At 47.7% G+C, this 24504-nt stretch overlaps 1 protein-coding gene across 8 annotated transcripts in view; it reads left to right on the top strand.

Moving 5' to 3' along the window:
* SETX (senataxin) overlaps nt 1-24504 on the top strand; it is a 62811-nt gene that overhangs the window by 23077 nt on the left and 15230 nt on the right. For all 8 annotated transcript variants that reach the window (XM_037036509.1, XM_037036507.1, XM_037036508.1 and 5 more), the window contains 8 exons: nt 368-467; nt 9663-9836; nt 11995-12227; nt 14346-14513; nt 15068-15218; nt 21350-21451; nt 21621-21736; nt 23492-23563. In XM_037036509.1, coding sequence (XP_036892404.1) covers nt 368-467; nt 9663-9836; nt 11995-12227; nt 14346-14513; nt 15068-15218; nt 21350-21451; nt 21621-21736; nt 23492-23563 — 1116 coding nt within the window. The remainder of the gene's footprint in view (nt 1-367; nt 468-9662; nt 9837-11994; nt 12228-14345; nt 14514-15067; nt 15219-21349; nt 21452-21620; nt 21737-23491; nt 23564-24504) is intronic.

Below are 24504 nucleotides of genomic sequence, written 5' to 3'. Positions count from 1 at the left end.
CTGTCTTGACCCAGAGGCCTCTCCGTGCAGGTTGCGCTCTGATAAGTAGAGATTAACTGTGTCCACCTGCATGTCTGCAGTTTTGGGGGCAGCAGCCTCACTTCTGTGTTGGGTGTAACAGAAGTTAATTTTTCACCTTGTTCAGCTTTTTATGTGTTAGGATAGAGTGACAACTTCTAAGATCCTTACATGCTGAACAGGAAGCTGGAAGTCCCAAATTAATTTTTAGTGTTTGTATCACCTGGGATCTAAGTTCTGGGTTTTACTGTGGCTTACTTTGGAAAGTTTGCTATTTAGTATTGGCTTTCCACAATGTTTTGGCTTTCTTAATTTGCTTTTTATTTTATTTTGTATTTGCGTTGTATAGGTAGCGCAGGAATGGATCAGCTCTCCAAATAAAGAAAAATTCTACGAGTTGCATTTACGAAAATTTCCTGTAGAATACAAAAAATACTGGGAGTTTGTTGGTAAGTTTTTTCTTATGTAACTTGGAACATACTAGGTAGTAATTAGAGATTTCTGCTCAAGGAAATGTTCAAATTTTCTGGGACGTAGTTTTCTTCAGCTGGATTTAAAGTAGCCTCTTATAAAGAATCTGTTTAAAGTCTTGATGAGTGTAATTACTGGGACAGTTATGGGTAATAAACGTATGGGTTTACTCTTTCTCTAAAGAGACTACCGCAGGCTGGATTGTCCATGGAAGCTGGGCATGGGCTTGGCGGGCTGAGGGGTGGGTTGTAATAACTGTGTATAGACTCTGAGTAAGATCCTCCTGCTGTCTGTCTTCTCACTTCATGATTAGTGTGAAGCACATAATCACATGTAGGCGTTAGGTGTCTTTAACATAGGAAGTATGAATCCTGCCCACTCCCCCAAATCTGCCCTCCTCCATGGAGTCACCTAAGAAAGCAAGCATATGCCTGTTTTGGGGAGAGGTACTGCATGTGCATTATAGGGCATCAGGTGATACTAGCCAGCAGTGAAAGAGACCACCGCCATTGCGGCCACACAGAGTCAGCCCTGTGAGCGCACCACTGTGTGTCCTACTGCTGGGCTCTCCCCTGCCTGCCTGTGTGTGGGGGGTGGGGGAGATCATGTCACCGATTTTGTGACCCTTCATTCAGATGTTTATTGGCTTTGTACAGGGTGTAGCAAACATAGGTTTGCAGCTGTAAGTATACAAAACAGTTTATTCTTATTTTTTAATATTCTACTTTTAAAAAAGATTTTGTTTACTTTTAGAGAGAGGGGAAGTGAGGGGGAGAAACATCAATGTGTGGTTGCCTCTTGCATGACCCCCACTGGGGACCTGGCCCACAACCCAGGCATGTGCCCCGACTGGGAATCGAACCAGCAACCCTTTGGTTTGTAGGCCGATGCTCAATCTACTGAGCCACACCAGCCAGGGCTATTATTTATTATTATTTGCCATACAGTCAACAGTTAACCTACTCTTGTCCACCCTGTAAATGCTGTCTGACCACAGTTCACTGTAAATGCTGGGTATGTAGCTGTTAAGAAAACAGAACTTCTAGGCCCTGGCTGGTGTAGCTCAGTGGATTGAGCACAGGCCTGCGAACCAGACTCTCGAGGTTTGATTCCCAGTCAGGGCACATTCCTGGGTTGCAGGCCACTTCCTGGCAGGGGCCAGTTCCCAGCAGGGGATGCAGAAGAAGCAACCATACATTGATGTTTCTCTTCCTCTCTCTTTCCCTTCCCCTCTAAAGATAAATAAATAAATAAGTAAAATAAAAAAAAGAAAGAAAGCTTAAAAAGTGCCCATTAGCCTAATATGACAACAAAGCTCTAGGCATTACATTAAAAAATATTAAAAAAAAAAAAAAGAAAACAACTTCTGCCTTCATGAAGCCCGCGTTTGACTTCATTTACTGTATCACCGATGTCTTTTCAGAGTTATTGAAAGGATAATGACAGTAGACTTAATATCCGCAGGTATCCCGTTGTAAGTGTATTCCATAGTTGCATTTAACTGGCCACTCTTGAGTTAGACGTGGACATTATTCACGGTTTTTCCATGTCACACGCACGAGTAAGTCTGTGCTAGGTCCACAACGAGGCAGCACAATGCGACACTGTCCGTTCAGACTGCCTCTGCCCGGCCACTGGGCACATTTCCACTTGTGACGCAGGGTGTGAGAGTGCGCGTCTCGGTCCTTCGCTGTGTCAGCTCCCTCTTCAGTTTTATGTATGGAAACGTGTCTCGTTTGAGGTTGTGGTTTTGTCCCCAGAGCCTCACTGGTCATTTGTGATCGAGTGGGGGTTAGGGGCAGGGGTGATGGTGCCCTTTGTCCTTTGTTCTGTTAGGGAGGTTTTCTTCTTAATTTGGAAGCATTGTTATAAACAATACTTAAATCACTAGTTTGGCTGACTGGCATTTATCTCGATCGTACGATAGACTTACATAGTATTTACTCTGGTCTCCGGCTGCTTTTATGTAGCATGTCTGTCCAGTTCATCAGTTCTGTGTGCGCATGCGTCATTTTTCGTCGTTGTGCTAGAGTAGCGTTGTGTGAGCACATCACAGTTCATCGCAGGCAGACGTTTTCCCCAGCAGCTTTGACCTGCGTGTCGGTTTTCCAAGACCATCCTGGAGTTCAGTGATTGGCTGAGAGAACGCAACATGTTCTCGTGCTTCTGGCTGTGACTCACTGTGACGAAGGGCTACAAAGCCAAGTCAGCAAAGGGAAAAGCATGGGCGGTGGGGGGAGGTGGCGGGGGGGGGGGGGGGAGGTTTTNAGAAGAAAAGGGAGAGAGGGGGGGGGGGGGGGGGGGGGGGGGGGGGGGGGGGGGGGGGGAGGTTGCAGATGCCACGGGCCTGCCGTGCTCACTGTCTCACACAACGCTCTGGGTAACACTGCTGTGACCCCTCGTGTCCCTCAGTGCTTTCTTTAGTGAAGGCCCCTTGGCCGCACCTGTCTGGAGGTGGACCTCGGGGTCTCGGGGTGCCTGAGTTCGGCACAGGTGGACAGCGCCAAGCCCGCTGTGCAGCGCAGTGCTGGCCAGCAGTGTCTGCTCAGTCCCGTGGTGCCGTGTCTCCCCCAGCACGTCCGTGGCGGTGTCGTGTTTGTTTTAGCCATTACGGGCTGTGTGCTGATGGTTGCTCATGCACTTATTTTGTAATAGCCTTTGTCGTAGTGAGGTCAAGCACCTTGTCACGGCTTTAGTAGGTGCTTCCATAACCTCTTTGAGAAAGTGCCTGTTCAGTGGGTTGTCTTTTTCTCACTGAGTTGTAGCAGTTCTTTATAGAATCTGTATGCAGGCGTGTCTACCACTTGGGCTCACATCTTGACTTTCTCAAGCCAGATGATGTCCTAAAGGACAAGTGATGTCCTAAAAAATTTGTATTTTATTCTTCCAAAGAGTTTCTTATTTTTAACGTAAGTGGATGTGGGCGTGAGGTTAGTGCCCTGTGCTTCAGTTAACAGCCCCTCCCTGCTGTGGGCCCTGAAGATGCTATCTTACCGTCAGGGAGAGGTGTCGGCGAACAGCAGTGTGCAGACCTGCCCGTATCCTGTTTCCATGTTGTCCTAGGTTAAGGAGTACATTTGAGAGGGGGGTGAAACACAAGAGGATGAGTAAGCAGCAGGCACCGTATGTGGCCTGCACAGAAAAGGTTTGGCTCTCTACCGAAAAAGCTTGCCCACCCCTTTTCCAGAGGATTTGGTGTCCAGCACCTTGGAATTGGTTTTTGTGCATGAGTGAGATGCAGGGTCGCGTGTCTGTTCTGTTCTTCTCAAGGGAAGACGGAGTCCTCCGGTGTGGTGCTCTTGATTGAAGAGACCGTCCTTGCTCTGCTCTGCAGAGCCGATTTGGTGTGGATTTTGTTTCCACTTAACATGTGGGCCTGTTTCTGGGCTCACTGGTGCCTGAGTCACGTGGCCCACTTGCCTCATCTTGCTTTATAAGTTACAGGGTTTTTTGTTTTGGGGGTGCGGGGGTGATAAACGAAAGGAGTCTTTATGCCAAAGCTTTACAATTTTGGAATGACAGTTTTCCACGTGCATTAGTCACTTAAGCCTGTCAGTTAAGGCTAAACTCTCAAAACACTGGGGTTCTCCTATCACTCCCCCTGTTAGTTTTAATTATCTTATTTCTATAGGGTTAGCTTACAAACTAAAATAACATGAGACTCAAAAGCTACACAATTTCAGAAGGATGGCAGGTTTCTGCCACAGAGGTTGTCTCCTCTAGAACACCCAAAGGAGAAGAAGCCTGTCACTCTGCCAGGCCGGCCTGACCCTAGGCTGTGCCCAGAGTTTCTTCCCGTCCAGATACCTTCCACTGGGAAATGCAGGCAGCCGAGGCACGGCCATCCACGCACCCTTGCCGGAGAAAGCTTGAGACCGAGAAGCAGAGAGAGCTAGTCCTTTGTAGGTTTCAACGTCCGGTAAACCATCCTTCTGCCTTGCTTTGCCATAAGAACGCCTTGGCTGTCAGTGTCCCTTTGCGCTCTTGTGTGAATGTTAGAGAAGAAAACGTGAAAACTTGTTGAGAACTGGCGTCTTTCTAACACGGATTTTCTGATGCGTAAAGTGTGTATCATCCGTTATTTAGGCTTACTTTCAGTAATGTTTTATAGTTTTCTGTGGAAAAGTTTTGCAGATTCTCTTTGGTTAGATTTTTTCGTCATTTGTAATTTCATTTCAGTGACTATCTAAAAGATAGGGACTTCAAAAATCATAAGAAAACAATACTTTGTTGCAAAAATATTAACAGTTCCTTAGTATCATATAGCTAGTGATGTTCAAATTTCCAGTTTCCTCATAAATAACAGATTTTTTCAGCTGGTTTACACCCCAATTAAGTTCACTCATTGACCTTGGTCGGTGCGGTTCTGTGACTGACTCTCGTTAATTTTTCCCTCTGTGACTTAGAAATGGAGTCCTTGATCCTAGAGGGTCACTCCCTGCCTGTGTTTTGCTGTTCGCTGGTGGTGTGCACTGTTTTTTTAATCCTCTGCGTTTCCTATAAATTGATCATTAGATCTACGGGTTTTAAAAATTTTTTTAAATATATGTTATTAATTATGCCATTACAGTTGTCCCATTCCCCCCTTCATTCCCCTCCATCCTGCACACCCCTCCCCCCACAATCTCCCCCTTTAGTTCATGTCCATGTGTCAAAAGTTCTTTAGATTCTATATTTCCCATACTATTCCTGCCCTCTCCCTGTCTATTTACTACCTACCGTCTGTGCTACTTATTCTCTGTACCTTCTCCCCCCTTCTCCTCCTCCCACTCCCCTGTTGCTAACCCTCCATGTGATCTCCATTTCTATGGTTCCGCTCCCGATCTAGTGTCCTCTTAGTTTGCTTTTGTTTTAGGTGTGGTGGTTAATAACTGAGTTTGCTGTCCTTTCACTGTTCATATTTTTATCTTCTTTTTCTTAGATAAGTCCCTTTAACATTTCATATAGTAAGAGCTTGGTGATGATGAACTCCTTGAATTTGACCTTATCTGAGAAGCACTTTATCTGCCCTTCCATTCTAAATGAAAGCTTTGCTGGATAGAGCAATCTTGGATGTAGGTCTTTGGATTTCATGACTTGGAATACTTCTTTCCTGGAAGGTCTTTTTTGAGAAATCTGACAGTCTGATGGGTACTCCTTTGTAGGTGACTGTCCCCTTTTCTCTTGCTGCTTTTAGGATTCTCTCCTTCGTTTTGGTTTTGGCTAATGTAATTATGATGTGCCTTAGTGTGTTCCTTCTTGGGTTCAACTTCTTTGGCACTCTCTGAGCTTCCTGGATTTCCTGGAAGTCTATTTCCTTTGCCAGACTGGGGAAGTTCTCCTTTATTATTTATTCAAATAAGTTTTCCATCCGTGGCTGTTTCTCTTCCCCTTCTGGTACCCCTATAATTCAGATGTTGGAACATTTAAAGATGTCCTGGAGGTTCCTAAGCCTCTCCTCAATTTTTTGAATTCTTGTTTCTTCATTCTTTTCTTTTTGGTAATTTTTTATTCCTTCTGGTTCACTCCCTTGATTTGAGTCCCAGTTTCCTTTCCATCACTATGGGTTTCCTGTGCGTTTCCCTTCATTTCAATTAGTTTAGCTTTCATTTGTTCCTCTAATTTGTGGCTAAAATCAACCAATTCTGTGAGCATCCTGATCACCAGTATTTTGAACTGTGCATCATAATGTTTTGGTCTGTTCGGACTGGTTTGGCTGAATGGTTCGTTGTTGTCGGACTTCCATACAGTTCAATTTTCTGTGTCTTGGCTGCATTTTTGTTACTAAAACTTTGTTGTTTTTAAACTTAGTTGTGGGAGGAGGCACAGTGTTTCCACCTATGCCTCCATCTTGGCCGGAAGTCGGATCTATGGGTTTGATCAGATTCAAGTTTGATGTATTATTTTTGGCAAACTTTCATTGATGGTGGCATTTTTCTTTATAAGGACATGCCTGATCTCTGATTTTTTCTTTTTAAATATATTTTATTGATTATGCTATTGCAGTTTTACCATTTTTTCCTTCTCTTCATTCCCCTCTACCCTGCACCACCCCTCCCACCCTTACCACTTCTCCCCCCCACATTCCCCCCCCCCCAGTAAATGTCCATGGGTCATACATATAAGTTCTTTGGCTTCTCCATTTTCTGTACTATTCTTACCCTCCCCCTATTTTGTACCTACCATTTACGCTTCTTATTCCCTGTACCTTCTCCCGCATTCTCCCCCCGCCCATTCCCTGCTGATAACCCTCCATGTGATCTCAATTCCTGTGAATCTGTTCCTATTCTAGTTCACTTATTCATTTTTGTTTTTTAGGTTCAGTTGTTGACGGTTGTGAGTTTATTGTCACTTTACTGTTGATATTTTTGATCATCTTTTTCTTAGATAAGTCCCTTTAACATTTCGTGTAGTAATATAAGGGCTTGATGATGATGAACTCATTTAACTTGACCTTATCTGAAAAGCACTTTATCTGCCCTTCCATTCTAAATGAAAGCTTTGCTGGATAGAGCAATCTTGGTTGTAGGTCTTTGGATTTCATGACTTGGAATACTTCTTTCCAGCCCCTTCTTGCCTGCAAGGTTTCTTTTGAGAAATCAGCTGATAGTCTTATGGGAACTCCTTTGTAGGCGACTGTCCCCTTATCTCTTGCTGCTTCTAGAATTCTCTCCTTCATTTTAATCTTTGCTAATGTAATTATGATGTGCCTTAGTGTGCTCCTTCTTGGGTCCAACTTCTTTGGGACTCTCTGAGCTTACTGGACTTCCTGGAAGTCTGTTTCCTTTGCCAGAATGGGTAAGTTCTCCTTCATTATTTTTTCAAATAAGTTTTCTTTTCCTTTTTTTTAAGATTTTATTTATTTACTTTCAGATAGAGGGAAAGAAAGGGAGAGAAACATCAGCATGAGAGAGATATCGGTTGCCTCTCTCATAAGGCTCTCAAATGGGGACCAGGCCCATACCCCAGGCATGTGCCCTGACCAGGAACCGAACCGGTGACCCTTCAGTTCACAGTTCAGTGCTCAGTCTACTGCGCCACACCAGCCAGGGCTCAAATAAGTTTTCAATTTCTTGCTCTTCTTCTCCTTCTGGTACCTCTATGATTTGGATCCTGGAACGTTTGAAGTTGGGACCACTTGGTCCACCAGCTGCCGCCTTGCCAAGAGTCCTCTCCGCCCGGATGCCCGTCTCTGCCCCTCCTACCTGTCCGAATGCATGTTTCTTCAACTCCTTGATTGTTGGACTTCTATACAGTTCAGTTTTCTGGCAGTTCCGGTTAATTTTTGTTTTTAAATTTGGTGTCTTCCTTTTGGTTGTGGGAGGAGGCACAGTATGTCTACCTCTGCCTGCATGTTGGCAGGAAGTCCCAACAGGAAGTCCTGATTTATTTTTCTGTAATATTTACAGCTGTTATACTTAAAGCCTTGTTGATTAATTTATGCAAGGACACAAAATGATGCTGTTTTTATTTGATCATTTCTTTATTTGTTAGCTGGAATAGTTCTTGTGAGGAGAAATATCTCTGTATTATTTGGTTACTTTTTTATACTTTATAAAAAAAACGTAGAATGACTATTTGACTCTTGATCAGTTTTCAAAATAGTTAATTCACTGCAAACACTGGTGTTGACCGATGAGATTTTTACAAATTATTTTATTCTAAATGCATTGACTTAAACATACTTGTATTTCAGTCCTCTGCAACTGGCTCTTCCGTGTCAATCCAGAGCGGCTGGGCAGGCTTGCTGGTCTTGAGGGCTTCCTTCTGGTGCATGAAACTTGAGTCATTAAATCAACAGGCGAATAACAAAGAGCCAGCTGTGAAATGAAAAATAGAAACAAGTGAACCGAATCATATTTGCATTTATTATCTTCTTTTGTTTGGTTGATTACTTCTTTATACTTTTTCCATTTTTAAACTTTTATTTTTTTCTTTTCTGTTTTAGAAATTATACCTGTTTTACTCTGTTAGTAGTTAGGTTAAAACCTACAGTGTGCATCCTTGATTTATCCAAGTCGATGGTTTTAATAGCTATGTTAGGCATCTCTGTACACAAGGCAGAATCTTACAGGACTGCCTCCGTGTGTCCCCGTCCCACCTCGTGGGCTGCTTCAGGCGCGTTCCCTCCGTTTCAGTGTGTGGGTCCCGTTCTGCAGCCCCTGCGCAGTCCTCCTCGTTCACTGATCGACCGCGCCAGTTCGTGCCGTCTTCTCTCCCCGGGCTTTGTTTGTCGCAGATGTGTGTTGGTCTTGTCTTGGCAACATTGTTTATAAGAAGCATTTGAGTCCTAGGGTGGTACACTGTCTTCTACCAGAGTGGATTGTTTTTCACTTCCACGGGCTTCTGAGGGCACTAGCAAGGTGGTGTCATCTTAATCCCGTTTAAGGAACTGAGTTATTCTGAATACCCAGGAGATGGCAGCTTCATCCCTGGGCGTAGTCCTTCTGAACCTGAAGCAGGAGGCCTGTTAGGGGCCCACTTGGTGCAGGCCCTGCCTCCAGCTGCTGTCTCTAGTCCAGTGAGGTCACCCCAGGCATGCTTGACCTGCGGGCTGCAGTTCCTGGGCAGTTGGAATGTTTGTAGGAAGCACTGCGCTCACCCCTTCTGGGTCTCAGCACAGGGGTTCGCTGTTGTGTTTGCTCCCTGGCGCCTTCAGATAGGTGTTTCTTACGTTCTGTGTTTGAAACCCTTTTGGATTCAGTGGTCTGGTCTGCCTAGTGTCGGACCTCGTGCTCGAGCTCAGTGTATGGCTGCCGGAGTTGGTCACCCCGGGCAGGCTCTGGGTTCCCGGCTCCATCAGTGGGTGCACCCCTCTTCCCCTGTCTGAAGCAGCACCAGCAGGTCTCAAGTTCTTACACATACTGGGGTCTGTTTCTGGGTTTTTCCAGGGGGTTTTAAAAGTGGGGAACAAGAAAGAAAATTCCTTGGTTAAAAACTAAAATAAATGTCAAGGGAAGGAAATGTATCAGCTACTTCTGAATATTATGTTTTCATCTGGTTCACCTTTTAAACAGTTTTTAAGAAAAATTTGATGGTTCTGTATAGTCAGTATTTGTAGACTAACCATTTTGAAGTGTGTCTGAACTACTAGTGCTTTCTACATGCAGGGTTTAGGGTCCTCTAGTTGACCTTGTTTAAATTAATGAAAATGATTCTGTTGAGATAAATACTGACTTCTTACTGTTCTGTAGTTTCTCTTGAGGATTGTGAACTAGCTAAACAGCTTCATCCGAAGGAGAATGATTTGGTGTTTCTGGTTCCTGAAAGGGAGAGTGGAGAGAAGAGAGATGTGGAGGGGAACCCCATCCAGGGTCCCCGTGAATACCACTGTGCTTACGTCCATAAATTCCGCCGCACGTCAGTCCGTAAGTACATGACGAGACATCGAAGGGAAGCCCGTCGGCTCTCAGCTTATCTTTAGATTCCCCCAAACTGTCCTTCGTCAGCCCCGTATTCGCCCTACAGCTGACCCTTGACCACCATGGGCTTCAGCTGCACGGGATCCCTTGTATGCAGGTTCTTTTTTCAGTAAATGCTGTAAGTGTATTTTCTCTTCCTTACGATTTTCGTAGTAATGCTGCCTTGTCTCCAGCTTACTTCACTGTAAGAATACAGTATAAATACAGGTAGCATTCAGAATATGTATTAATCGACTATGTTACCAGTACAGCTTCTGGTCAGCAGTATTTTTCAGACTATAAGACGCACCCCCAAATTTGGGAGCGAAGGGGACTGCGTCTTATAGTCCGAATGTAGCTTGCCTGGCTCGCTGTGGGGGGGGGTGGGCAGTGGAGCAGGGTCATAGGGGTTATTAAATATTTTACCACATTTTTTGCTTCAAAATTTTTTTTTTCTATTTTCCTCCTCTAAAACCTAGGTGCATCTTATGGTCTGGTACATCTTACAGTCCTAAAGATATGGGGGTTAAGTTTTTGGGTGGTCAGACGTAGTACACGGGCTTTTGAGTATTCGAGGAGGCGGATGGGTGCTGCAAGCCCTGCGTTGTTCGGGGTCAGCTGCATGTTTACTTTGGGGCCTGCTTTGCCAGGCTGGTTCCTTGCCTCGGAGTCCTTCGTTCACGGTTTTTCTAGACTCATCAGGAGAAGGTCTAGTGTTTATTGCTCTAAGCTTATAATGTAAAAGCTTTCCTTCGTAATGTCCTTTTCGTATATGTGTTTCTTCATCTCGTGTTTATTAGGAAACATACAACCTGTGAGAGATCTGTTTGCTGCATCTTAAATCACATTTTACCCTTGGTGTTCTGGCTCACGATTAATGTGAAGACTGAACATATAACCAATTGTGAGGCAACTTGAGCGGTTTACCGTTTCCTGGGGGTTGTAGGGACTTCTCTCCCTAGGGTAGCATAGCAAAATAATGTTAGCTTGAGTTTAGTGGTTACCCACTGTGTGCCTTGTCCTTCCTGTCACATTTACTGTCCTCCCCAAAGACCTGCAGAGCAGGACGAGTTCTTTGATCCTGCTTGTCAGGAAGCCCTCAGCCCAGGCCGTCCTCAGCACCCAGTGGTGGGCCCAGCGCTGCAGCCAAGTGCCCGTTCTTCATTCTGTACCGAGCTGCCTCGGTCCCAGCGATGTGAGGAGAGGACGATTTCGTTACTGCTTTGCCTTTTTGCACTACATTTTAGAAACAGCAACTCCTGTCAGCGTCTCCAAGTTCGGCATCAGGCTGCACTGTCACACGTCCTACTGTTGTGCACGCAGTCAGAGCGCAGCTCTTGGGTGGAGCACGTTCCGCAGGGCAGTGATGGGGCGCATGCAGGTGCCTCTGACTCCTGCACTGCCCGCACTGGCCAAGTTTGTGTTTCTGAGGCGCTCCTCTTCCCCGAACTCCCCTGTACCTACGCGTCAGACGTCTCCGCAGGTCAGACCCCATCCAAAAAGACATACTTGATTTTCTGCCCGACACCTGCTAGTCCTCGGGGTTTTTCCCGTTTTAGTTAGTGGGGCCGAGTTTCCTGTGTCTCAGGCCAGACCCCTGGGGCTCACCCTCGATCTCGTGCTCTCTCTCACACCCTGCATCTAGTCCGTCAGCAGACCTGTCGGCTCTTCCTTTGCAATGTACCCTGAGCCCAGGCCCAGCGCGGCTACTACGTCCTGAGCCGTCCAGCCATCAGCGTTTACCTGGATGAGGGCAGGAGCCTCCCGAGGGGCTGTTTGCAAGTGTCTGTTCAGATGCCACCTGGTCAGGAAGACCTTCCCCGACTCCTGCCTGCAAGAATCCGCCCCCACATGCCCACCTCCCCCACCCCCTGCTGCTTCCCACAGAGCACTCGTTCCCAGCTGTCATCCGTGGGCTGCCTTTTCCTCCTGAGAGCAGAAGCCTCTGGAGGGTCCAAATGTGGCCTGGTTCCTAGGAGGCTTTTGAGAAGGGTTGACTGCGTGAATATTTAAATCACATCATTGAGAAGCATCCATGACAGAACACAGTTTCTGAATAACCTGTCGAGCTGGACAGTGTTACTCACTGGTCACTGAAACTGCTTTTTCTCTTTCTTGATACTAGTGCGTAATGGGAAATACGAATGTTTCCTTTGCATCCAGACTCAAGATGACTTGCCGGTCAATCTAAATGAATTTGTAAAATGTGTTGTAATCAGTTCTCTGGTAACCATACAAAGGAAATTGAAAGCCATGACATTGCTGAATGGTCGGAACCAGCTGGCAAGAGCTATCCTGAACCCAAACCCCATGGACTTCTGTACAAAAGACCTACTGACGACAGCATCTGAGAGAATTGTGAGTGCTGGGTGTGTGGCAGCAGGGCAGTCAGAAGGGTCCTGTCGGGACGGTGAGGCTTCAGGCACTGTTTGTCTGCTGCGCGTTCCCGTGTGTCTGCCCATGTGCACACGGGGATGCTGGGCGGGTGTTGCCACGGTCCAGCCGCAGCTTATCTAAGGTGAGAGTCGGCGTCGGCTCTGGGTAACAGGCAGCTACCCAGCTCAAAGGCACGTGAAGCACTGTTCCACTTATTGCAAGTACAAGCTGATTTTTTATATTTTCATTTTTGGCATAGATTAACATTTACAGGTGCATAGCATGATCAGTTAAGCAGAAAAAAATCAATACAAAGGTAACCAGGAAAAGTACGAAAGTTCCCATAGTGTCACTTATGTTAAACAAAAGTTATTTTGACCAGGAGAACCATTAATCAGACAATTTGAAATAGTTCTGTGTACACAGTTTGAATGTCTTACTGTTTATTAAAGTTCTCAGAATTTGTCGTGGGCAACAGGTACCCTTAGACCGAGCAGAGGTTAGGAAATTCATTATAAGCCTTTGTAATGTCTAACTTAGCTATCTATCTTGCTGTCTAAAATGTTTTTTGTATAATGTGGACTCTAACTCCTTGGTAGTTGTTTCTATGTGCTTAGTTTGTAATAGCTAACCAGCTTCTTCTGTTTTTATGCCTGTCTAATTCTAATTGATACATATTCCTATTCAAGGTAAAGGAGGGGCTGTTACTCTAACAACTCTTTGACAATCAGGGGCTATTTTCTTAAAGGGGTTTTTGCTATTCTATGAGGCAGTTCTGTGGGAATACATATTTTTCCCTGAACTGTTCTTTCTTGGGTGGCTTTCACAGGAACAAATAAGTAAAGTACGATGCCTTAATTCAGCCAGGGTGATATTGCTTAGGACTTGAGCCAACTGTTGTTTTTTCTCTGAGAGTGGTCATTAATTCTAGGAGATTCCAAATTATCAGAAGTACAAAGGTTAGAATACTAAGAAACAGTAAGAATAAAAGCAACACCATATATCCACTAATGCCACATCCGTCCTGCTGGAAAACGCTTCTGTGAAACTGTCATCTCCAAGTCGTGACTGTGTCAACCGACATGGTTAGAAAACGCTTCTGTGAAGCCTTTGTCCCCAAGCCGTGACTGTCAGCCGACCTGGTTAGCACTGGACGTGGCAGGGTGTCAAGGTAGTCCGCTCACCTCAGGAGGAGGGGAGAGCCCCAGAAACCATCGCAAGTGTGCTTGAAGGGCTGCGTGGGCACGTTGGAGGGACCTTGCAGTGGGACCTTAATGTCATTAGGGGTGCGAGCTCAGGAGCAGGGAGCAGAGCAGTGCCACTGTGAGTACAGGATGACACTGTCACCATGCGCGAGCACCTGTCTCCTTGGGAGAGGTGTGGGTACGTGCCAGGAAATAAGCGCGGAGAAAGACCACGGGGAAGGGGCATTTGTGAACCTCTGCTGTGGTCTAGGGCTTTGTGTCCTTCGTCTCGGTCAGTTCCCACAGTTGGGAATCCCAGAGTGAGAGGGCATCAGAGGCTGGGGCTGAGAGGTGAGGAGTTTTGAGAGACCTAACCTGTGGGTGAAACCGAGGTTTAGACGGAGACCTGACCCCACACCCATGCTCTTCGCACTGTGTCACTTGTTCTCACTGTGCAAGGAGAGAGCTGACTGAGCGGAAGGGACCAGAGAAGAAGTAGCAAAGAACAGTTGTCATAATCTTTTGTCCAAGGTGTTATTTATTTATTTTTAGAGGGGAGGGGAGAAAGAGAGGAGTAGAAACATCTATGCGATTGATCAGTTGGTTGCCTCTCACGTGCCCCCCCAGCCAGGGACCAAACCCACAACCCAGGCAAGTACCCTGACCGGGACTCGAAGAAGTGACCTTTTTTTGGTTTAGGAGACAACACTCCAACCAGCTGAACCACACCAGTGGTAACGGCTGTTGTCGTCATCTTGATAAGGATCACAAGTAGAAATACAGTTGTGGTTTTGTCAACGGGCCGAAGCCTACAGACATTCCCAAGTACCTGTCTTGCCAGTGGCAAGAGTGGTTTTGAGTTGGAGGGCAGGTCTTTCTGGGGTCTTGCCCGTCCTCACTCACGTCTTTTGTGTAGACTGCCTACCTAAGAGATTTCAACGAAGAACAGAAGAAGGCGATAGAAACGGCCTATGCCATGGTGAAACACTCCCCGGCAGTTGCCAAGATCTGCCTCATTCATGGGCCACCCGGAACAGGGAAATCAAAGACCATCGTCGGCCTCCTGTACCGCCTGCTGACAGAGGTAGGGGCGGGGGGGTGAGCGCTGTGCCTGGGGGTGCGCTGCCACTCGGCTTGAGTTAGCCTGCGGGCAGAGAAGCCCTGGCACGCCTCTTCCCTCACGTCTGGGTAGCTCTCTGATTCTGTGTGGAGTTTTATCAGAGGCGGGTATAGCGGAGGGCAGGAAGGTTCTAAGAAGGAAAAAGGGCAGGAGATGCTGCTTCGGGTGACACTGTCCTGAGGGCCAGATGGAGGTCTGCTGGCTTCATCACAGGTCCGGTCTGCTCGGAGACCGTCTTGAGTGTCTCCCTGGGTGGCGGAGTTTCGGTTGGAGTGAACACAGCCTAGTGAAGTGAGTGACTAGGAAGGTGAGGTGCAGAGGAGCTGGGGTAAGGTTTTATGCCAGAGTGATTTTCATATCAATGTGAGGTGTAGGTGCTTTTGTGTATTTATAACTCTTTGTGAGGGGGGAACTTGCAAGCATACGTGGAAATAGAGAAAAAGGATAGAACAACATAATAGAGCTCACTGGTATTTTTTGTCTCTCGGTCTGGTGCATGTGGCGAATTGTGGAACCAGAGGAGAGGGCACTTTGATGAAAACTCGAACGCCAAGATCAAGCAGAACCGTGTGCTCGTGTGTGCACCTTCCAACGCAGCCGTGGACGAGCTGATGAAAAAAATTATCCTCGAATTTAAAGAAAGGTGTAAAGACAAGAAGAATCCTATGGGTATGATACTTGCGTGGACTTTTGATCTGTTTTGTTGTGTTTTGGGCAATTAGTGTGGGTAGCTCTCAATGACAAAGCAAGCCAGATCTGGTCATGACTCCTCCATAAGGCTGTGGCCTTTTTGTCCCTGGGGACTCTGAGCAGACGTTACTGAGCATCCTCGGTGCCAGGCGCTGTGCTGAGCGCTGGCGTTGCAGCAGTACAGCCTCCGAGAGGTGGGTCCGGGAGGAAGTGGGCGCAGCGGCGCTCGGAGCGTGGGGCTCGCAGCTCTCCGGGGGAGTGGTTGTGGGCGCTCTCAGACAGCTTCCAGGGGCCCTCAACGCCATCACGTGAGGGTTGCGGGGGCTTTCAGAGGAAGTAGGTTCTAGGGGAAACCTGGAGGGCACTTCAGGACAGGCGGGGGAGGGGTGTGGGTGTGGGGGTTTCAGCAGGCATTGCTCTGTTATAGCTAGTTCAGCACAGCTGGAGGGGGGCACACTCCCCGAGGGCAGGGGTTACTGACTCCTTCAGGGCAGCTTCTGGGTGCGAGACCCCGCCTGGGGCTTAGCAGACACGCAGTGACTACAAGGCTAGAGTGGCACTTGCTGTGTCAGCACTTGGGAGACCCGTCCCATGGGCTGCACCAGACAGCCCTCTGCGCGCATGTCGGAGGAGGGGAGACGGCAGAGTAGGGTGGGTGGTGCCCACAGGTCACTTTCTCAGCCCAGCTGATGCTGGTGAAGAGCACGACCGCAGGCGTTCAGGCGCTTGCACGCGGATGGCGAATTCCTGTTTACTTAGCACCCTGCCCACTGCGTCGCTCTGAGTGGTGTGGTTGGGGCTGTTAGGCTGCTGCTCGAGCTCACACGTCTTGTCTTTCCTGACCAAGTTTCGTTTTTCTTGAAGAGGTTACCTGACCGAGCCTTTTATCAGTTAGGATTAGAGTTGGCCGCAAGTAGGAGCGACTCCAAATGCAGTGGCTTGAGTATGATAGAAATGTCTTTCCTTCTCAGTCAGAGATGGGCAGGCCAGCGCTGGTCCTGCTGCGAGTCTGGAGGCCTGGGCTCCCTCGCTCTGTGGCCGCCCTGTGTGTGGCCTTCCTCCCGAGTGCACCTCCACTGCCACGCCTGCAGCAGCAGTGGCCCTCGGGAAAGGTGGGGAAAGGGCGCGGGGAACGCCCTGGCCTCGTGTTCGGGAAAGTTCCTAGACGCTGCCAGTAGCACCTCTCTGGGCGCCCTTTGGGCCAGCACCTTCTCGAAGGCCACACCTGCCGCGGGAGGGCCCGCCATTTTGTTCTGAGGGGCCACGCCTATTTTCTTTTCACCACGAGTGTGTTGCCTACAAAGGGAATTCATGAGCTTGTAAAACTTACAGCACATTGTCAGTCTGCAGCGTTCCCAGTCACCGTCTCGTTTGTGCGGGCGACCAGTCTGCATGTCCCTCTGTCCGCACGGCCGTTCAAGTCAGCCACTGCAGGGCGCTTCGCTGTGGGGATGCACCGTGTGTCTGTTACCTGTTGATAGACAGCTAGCTTCTCTTTCATTTTTTACAGTTATGTTTTACTGGCCCTGGATGGTGTGGCTCAGTGGATTGAGTGCTAGCCTGTAAACCAGAGGGTTGCCAGTTCGATTCCCCATCAGGGCACTTGCCTGGGTTGCGGGCCTGGTCCCCAGTTGGGGTGTACAAGAGGCAACCACACGTAGATGTTTCTCTTCCTCTTTCTCCCTCCCTTTCCCTCTCTAAAAGTAAATAATAAATATTTTTGAAGAAGTTATATTTTATTGGCTGTGCTACTACAGTTCTCCCAATTTTTCCCCCTTAACCCCCCTCCACCCACCAACCTCCTCTCCCCTCAGGCAGTGCCCCCACCTTTGTTCACGTCCATGGGTCATGGTATAAGTTCTTAGGCTGCTCCATGTCCTACGCTGTACTTCACCTCCCCATGGCTGTTCCGTAACTGCCGATTTGGACTTCTTTTCCCCCCACCTTTCACCCATTCCCCCAGCCCCCTCCCATCTGCCAACCGTCAGAACGCTCTCTGTAGCCATGATCCTGTCTCTGTTCTTCTTGTGTGCTTCGTTTGTTGTTTGATTCAATTATTGATAGATTTGTACTTATTGTCATTTTATTGTTGATAGTTTTGATCTTTTTCTTAAATGAGTCCTTTTAACATTTCATATAATGATGGTTTGGTGATGACGAACTCCTTTACTATTTTTCTGGTCTGGGAAGCACTTTATCTGCCCTTTGATTCTAAATGATAGCTTTGCGGGGTAGAGCAATCTTGGCTCTAGATCACTGCTTTTCATGACTTTGGATGTTTCTTATGTCCTTTGTTTCTGACTGGGTCATTTTTATGCTGCTGAGGTCCTCACCGAGTTCCTTGAGCTTCCTGATCACCAGTGTTTCCAACTCTGCATCTGATAGATTGCTTATCTCCGTTTCATTTAGCTCTTTTTCTGTAGTTTTGCTGTTCTGTCATTTGGGCCATGATCCTTGTCTCCTCGTTTTGTCAGCCTCCCTGTGTTCATTTCTAGAGCTGCTGTGACTCCCTGACTTGTGGCCTCGTGTGGCCTAGTACAGTAGTTGTCCTGTAGGGTCCAGTGGCACAGCCTCCCGTCACCCAAGGTGGGTACTCAAGGTGCGGCCCTTCATGTGGGCTGAGAGCACCCTCCTCCGGTAGTTGAGCCTTGGTTGCTGTTGGCAGATCGACAGGAAGGATTCACCCAGGCCGGTCAGCTGCAAGGACTGGCTGTGACCAGTGACCACCCACCTCCGTCCTCCCGGGCGGATCAGCTGTGCAGGGGCAGGGTGGTGGTGCTCTGACATGGTCTGTAGCTGTCCTCTGGGGGCGCCGGCCCTGGGATTTCCCGGGGGAGGGGAGTGCTGGCCAGGATGCGCCCCCACCCGTGTTTGCCTGGGCCCCCTGCCCGAGCTGTAAGGCAATCTGAGACGGCTGCTCTTTGTGCCAGCCTTGGCGATTGCTGGGAAGCCAAGCTGTGAATCTGGCTCCCAGTTCTGGGCCTGGGGCTCACTGAGGCCAGCTGCTGCTTGTCTGAGAAGATTTAGGAAGTTCTGCCACTTGAGCCGAGACCATTCATATGGAAAAGCGGCCTGGGTGGGCCTGTGAGTTGGTGGGCCCGTCTCCAGGGATCTCCAAGGCAGGTCACACAGAGTTAGCCAGGTTGATGGAGTCTCAGATTGTCAGCTCTGTGGGGGAAAAGTTTAGAAAAGGGACAATGGCCTCTGCTGACCTTGCTGCCAGGCACCTCCGCCTCCCCCTGCATGCCACTGGTGCCCCTCAAGCTGCCACCCTGCTGCTGGAGCCCAGAGGGCTGGGTCTGCCTGCTCTGCCATCCTGACAGGAAGCCTCTCCCATTGTTACTCCAGACTTCACTGCAGCCGACATGCACTTAGGCGTGCTGTTCTCCGGGCAGGCGCAGGCGAGCTGGCGCGGCCAGTTGGGCACTCCGCCGCGGGGCGGGCTCCGGGCTCTTCCTCGTGTCTCTGCTCCTGCAGCTCTCTGCGCGGTGCTTCCCGGTGGTGGCTTGTGACCGCTGCTGGTGGGCTGCAAATCAGTTTAGGGTGACCAGAATGAGTGTATTTAAACAAGATAAAAGAGAGGAGAAAAAACTAGACAAGCTCAGAGGACAGGTAGGGAGGGTAAGTAACCTCTTTCTTTGCTGGTGGGTGAAGTATACTTCAGACTACAGGTGCAGGTCGCCGGTCTCTACTGCCTGTGTACCTAGAGCGAAAATCTTGGAGTGAGGGGATTTGCGTGTCTTCAGTTCTCTAGACAGTGCTGAATTCTTCTGGAATCCGGTCGGACCAGTGCACCTGACCCGGGTAGCACGCAGGACATGCAGGGCCCAGGCCAGCCAGGAGGGGCAGGTGTTTCATTTATTTATTTATTTATTTATTTTATTTTATTTTTAAAGATTTTATTTATTTATTTATCTTCAGAGGGGAAGGAGAGAGGGAGAGAAACATCAATGTACGGTTGCCTTTTGTGCGTCCCCTGCTGGTAGTTAGCCTGCAAGGAACTGGCCTGCAACCCAGGCATGTGCCCTGACTGGGAATCGAACCGCGATCGTCTGGTTCGCAGGCCCGCGCTCAATCCACTGAGCTACGCCAGCCAGGGCTCATTTATTTATTTTTAAAAAAATTTGTTATTTATTTATCTTTAGAGGGGAGGGGAAGGAGAGAGGGAGAGAAATATCAATGTATGGTTGCCTCTCGTGAGTTCCCTGCTGGGAACTGGCCTGCAGCCCAGGCATGTGCCCTGACCAGGAATCGAACTGCGATCCTGTGGTTCTCAGGGCCCTGCTCAATCCACTGAGCTACGCCAGCCAGGCTATTTTTTTTCTTAGAGAGCAAACAGCTTCTGTCAGTAGAGGGAGCTTTTTCCTCCTTTCTCAGTATTTCATTTTCACCACTTTTCATGCCTTGCCGTCGTGCAGGATGTCGTGTAAGGAAATGACACCTTACCATGCAGTGGGAGTTCTGTGTCTGCGTTCCCGGTATGTGGCCTTCACTGGGTTGCGTTCCCTTCTCCTCCTAGTTTCTGTCAGGAGTGGGTGTTGAATTTGGTTGCATTTGGGGGCCTTTTTTTTCTTTTTGCATTCTTTGAAATGGTAGTGAAGTTTTCTTTAATCTATTAATGTGGTAAATTATTTTTTTCTAATGGTAAACTATCTTTGATTCTTAAAGCCAATTTGGTTGTGTTACTATTTTTTAACACATGCTTGGATTACTGGTGTTTTATTTAGAATTTTTAAAATGCATAAATGAGGCCAGCCTGTGATTTCTTTGTCATATTTTTTTCAAGTGTTAGTGTTGAAGTTACACAAACTAAAAATGGAGCTGAGGGGAAGTAGTTTTTCCTTTGGAATGTTTTGTACATAGCACTGTCTTTCCCTGGAAGGTTCATTTGTGTTTAGTGCTGTTTGTTTTGTTTTGTCTTCGTGTTTTTGACCAGAGGGTAAGTTATTGTCTGCGATCTCAGTGTCAGTAATTGTTAAGGCTTGATTCACGTTTTCTGGGTTTGAGTGAATTTTGCTAATTCACATGTTCAGAAGAATTTCGCTCTATCTTAGGTTTTCAAATATGTTAGTATAAAGTTGTTCTTTGTATTCTCATTTTTAAAATCTCAGCTGTATTTCTGAGGGCCACCTTTGTATTGTACGTTTAGCCCGTATATCTGCACGCGGTGCAGGCCTGTGATTGCAAAGTCCCAGAAGAGAATGAGTTTTTTCCCAGCTAAGCCAGGACAGGACAGGTTCATTTCTTTTCCATCCCGCTGCCTATTAGGCCTGTTGCTTGCTAGCAGTCCCTGAAGTCCAAGCCCACGTTATAAAACTTCTACACCTTGATTGGAGTGGTGCTTCCGCCAATGTAGACATTTGTTCAACTTTGTAAAACCAAAGATGTTTAAATCTCTGCATTTTATTGAATGCAGATTAAGAACCGTCTGAGCACGGAGACCGCGGCCATCTCTCGCCCTTCACCCCTGGGAGGCCGCAGCAGCAGCTCCGGGCTGTCCGCTCTGGTTCCCAGCTCTCTCTCTCGTTGTTGGCTCCTAGGTCTGTCTCGCCTTCTCACGAACTCACTCTGCAACTCAGGGGCATCTGTGATAACTTATGGGGTGTTTCTAGTTAGTGGAGTAGAATGTGATGTGGAGCAGAGTTTCAAAAACTTTGCTCTAAGTATTCTGCAGAAAAGGACCGATGATCAAGTAAGATTGTTTCAGAAATTCAAAGGTGTATAAGTAAAGTCTTTATATATTTTTGAAATATCCTATGGGTAAGAAATCTGTTTTAACTCACCATTTTTCAAATGTATTGAACCATGGAAACTTTCCCCAAAAACAATTTGAGAAAGATTACTGTAATAGAATCTCATGTCTGCAGTGTAGTGTTCACGTCCGACCTGGCTGCCCTTCACGAGGAGAAATGAGAAGTTCTCCCTCGACAGGGTTGCTGTGAAGAATCTCTGGAGTGGCACGTGTGAAGCCCCAAGTGGCGCCCCCGTAGGCCAGTGCCCGTCGGCCCCTCTGCGGGTGCTTGTTCATGTGTTGGCTCAGAAACTCCTGTCATGGTGGGCGGAGGTCGGCAGAGTCCTTTCAAACTCATGAGTATGCTTTTTATCAACAGGAAACTGTGGAGATATCAATTTAGTACGTCTGGGGCCAGAAAAGTCGATTAATAATGAGGTCCTGAAATTCAGTTTGGACAACCAAGTCAACCACAGAATGAGTGAGTACTGAGTAAGGTTCACGCCAACATTGGCTCCGTCTCCTTCAGTGCAGTGGGTGAGGTTGGGCCTGTAACGTATTGTGGAGACCCTGGAGGTAGTCCGACTTTGAGGACTAGTTGAAATCTTGTTGGTATGCATATAATTCTTGATTTTTTTTTTTTTTTTAAGAAAAAGATTTACCATCTTACGTTCAGGAGATGCATAGAAGAAAGGAGTACCTAGACCATCAGCTAGATGACCTTTCCCGTCAGCGTGCTCTGTGCCGAGGTGGGAGGGAAATGCAGGTATTTAGACATTTTTTGGTTAATTTTTTAAAGATGTTATTTATTCATTTGTAGAGAGAGGGGGAGGGGAGGGAGGGAGGAAGAGAGGAAAAGAAACATCCATTAGTTACCTCTCTCACCCCTGCCCCGTACCAGGGACCTGGCCTACAACCCAGGCATGTGTCCTGACTGGGAATTGAACTGGCCACTCTGTGGTTCACAGTCCAGCACTCAACCCACTGATCCGCACAAGGCTTAGAGCTGGTTAATGTTTTTAATAAATCATCACAAACTAGATGAGTATTGGATGCTATTTTTCACTGTAGAATAGCATAATTTGTTGATAAAAATGTACACAAAAGTGGTTTGTCTTACATCAGGGTTTCACAAACTCTTTTTGAAAAGATCAAGACAGTAAATGGTTTAGACTTTGCAGGTCTCTTTCCTCAGTTTGGCTCTGCTGTGGTAGCACAGAAGCAACAGGAGATACATATAAACAAAGGGGTGTGGCTGTGTTCCAGTCAAACTTTATTTACGTCAACAGGTGGTGAGTTGAGTTTGGCCCACAGGCTGTAGTTCGCTGTTGCCTGCCTTCTGTTAAAGCTGTACTGAATTCATTAGGTAGCTTTGGTTTACAAGTTGAAGAAACTCAATTCAAGTTAGACAAGAGGGAACGCATTGGCATCTTGACTTGGGGCATCTAGGAGTGGGTTAACTTCAGCCAGTGTTGTCATCTCTACACCTCTGGTTGGCTCATCTGTGTGTCAGCCATCTCTCCTCCTGGAGAAGATGGGCGCCAGCATCTCTGGGCTCCACCACCCAGCTCAGAAAAGCCCCAGGTGGAGAGAGCCCCTCCTGTTACCCATGCATCAGTTCCAAGGAAAAACTCAGGTTAGTCTGTGGTGTATAGGCAGCTCTAATCCATGCTTTTAAGGGGCTGGGTGCTGTAATCGACCAGGTCTGTATTATAGGCCTGTCACTGTGTCCAGAGATGACTGAGGTGTGGTTGGTGGCCTCATCTGAACCACCTAGAAATGAGTGAAGGAATGCTGGCTTAAGGGCCTGGGTGCTCAGAAGTAGCTCACACACCATACACTGGACCTAAGGGCATCCTACACAGTGAAGAATTTATCAAATTCCCATGGACTGCTAAGAGGAGCACAGGGTGCTGGGTGGAGAGCACTATGCAGCAGCGGACCAGGAGAGACGCTGAAATAGCGAAGTTTATTACTCAGGTCCTGGAGGAAGGGCACAGCTTGCCTTGGGGGGCCACACGGGAGGTCAGGGCCAACAGGTGTGCAGCACCTGGGGCACATGCCTTTATCAGGGCCTGAGGGTGGAGTGCTTTGGGGTTCCCAAGCTGGAGCTGGATGGGCAGGTTCAACCCACAGACCTTATCTGGGGAGCACAGAGGGGGAATGTGCCAGCAGGGCGGGGTGGTGGCTAAAAGACAGCTGGTGTCCAGGCTGCCAGAGAAACCCTCTGGGGCTGCCTCGGGCACGTGTTGTGGGAAGGGGCCGGGGTCTGAGAAGGTCTGTGGGCTGCTGGGCCACACCGAGCGGGTGTGGAGGCGGCAGTGTGGCGGGGGAGCTGAACTCGGCCCAGACCATGGCGACGCGAGAGAGTGCCAGGGCCTCAACCGTGGAGGGAGAGCATACCGGCGAGTGTGTGTGTTGCAGGCGGAGCGCAGGCTCCCCGCTGGAAGGGGAGCGGGCCGTCAGCGAGCGTTCTGGGGTGCCTGTTCAGTTTCAGTGATGGCGCCCTAATTTCTTCCAGAGGCGAGAACTAGATGAAAGAATTGCTCATGTTTCCAAAGAAAGGCAGGAACTCGCTTCTAAAATTAAAGAGGTAAGTGGTTAACTATATAGCATTTTTCTCTCTCTCTCTTTTTTTTTGTAATTACTACATAGTTCAGACAAGCAGTGGGCTTTTATCAATTACATTTTAAACATTTTTATTAGAAATTTGAAACAAATACAAAAGTGGAGATAGTGGTATAATTACGTGTATATTTACCTTTGTTTATTGAGCGTGATAATGAATTCTTATCACCACCTGAGATTTCTAGGAAGTAAGTGATCATGAAATAGCTTTCTCTTTCTAGGTCTGGGTGTGTATTGAAAACCCTATCATTAGATGCTCTGTTTCCTTCCCCCTCCAACTGCAAAGTCAGTTGTGATACTTAGAGCCAGATGGATAACGAAAACAGGTTTGTGGGTGTTGCGGTACAAAAAGAGGAGAACGCGTGTCTGCGTTCAAGTGCAGCGGCGCTGGGGACTCCGAGTTGCGTTTCTTCAGATAACACGGTGTTTCGTCTGGGGGCGAAAGGGCGCGGAAGACAACCCAGTGGTATGACGGTGTTTTTAAGGAGGTTTTTGTCTTCAGTGTATTGTCAGCCTTCTCTATGTGGCTAAATAAATACAATTGAATTTAATGCGTATTTCCATTAGCAGTTTATTTAAATTAAACTTAGGTGGAGAGCTTTTCATTAAAATTTTAAACTGAGCCAAAACTCAGTCTTCCCACTTTGAAGGATGAAGTTCATGTTCATAGGCAGCGCGGTTTTTGTTGTTAGTCACATTGTTTTATGGCCATGGTGCTTGTCTATTTTCTCATTGATGACCAAGAGGAGATGGGTGGCAGAGCATCAGCACAGGAGCCCTGGGGGACCACAGTCACCCCCCCACCCCCGGGGCTCACATTCGAGCCTTGGAGCCTGAGGCTGGGTGTGTCCTGTGTGGCCGTGGGCCACCACTGCTTTTGGGAGCGGAAACAGGCCGACTGAGTCC

Source organism: Sturnira hondurensis, unplaced genomic scaffold (assembly GCF_014824575.4).
Source record: "Sturnira hondurensis isolate 20B ecotype Veracruz unplaced genomic scaffold, ASM1482457v3 Scaffold0022908, whole genome shotgun sequence".
Classification (NCBI taxonomy): Eukaryota; Metazoa; Chordata; class Mammalia; order Chiroptera; family Phyllostomidae; genus Sturnira; species Sturnira hondurensis.
The sequence above is the reverse complement of the archived record's forward strand: the minus strand, read 5'-3'. Positions and strand labels throughout refer to the sequence as shown.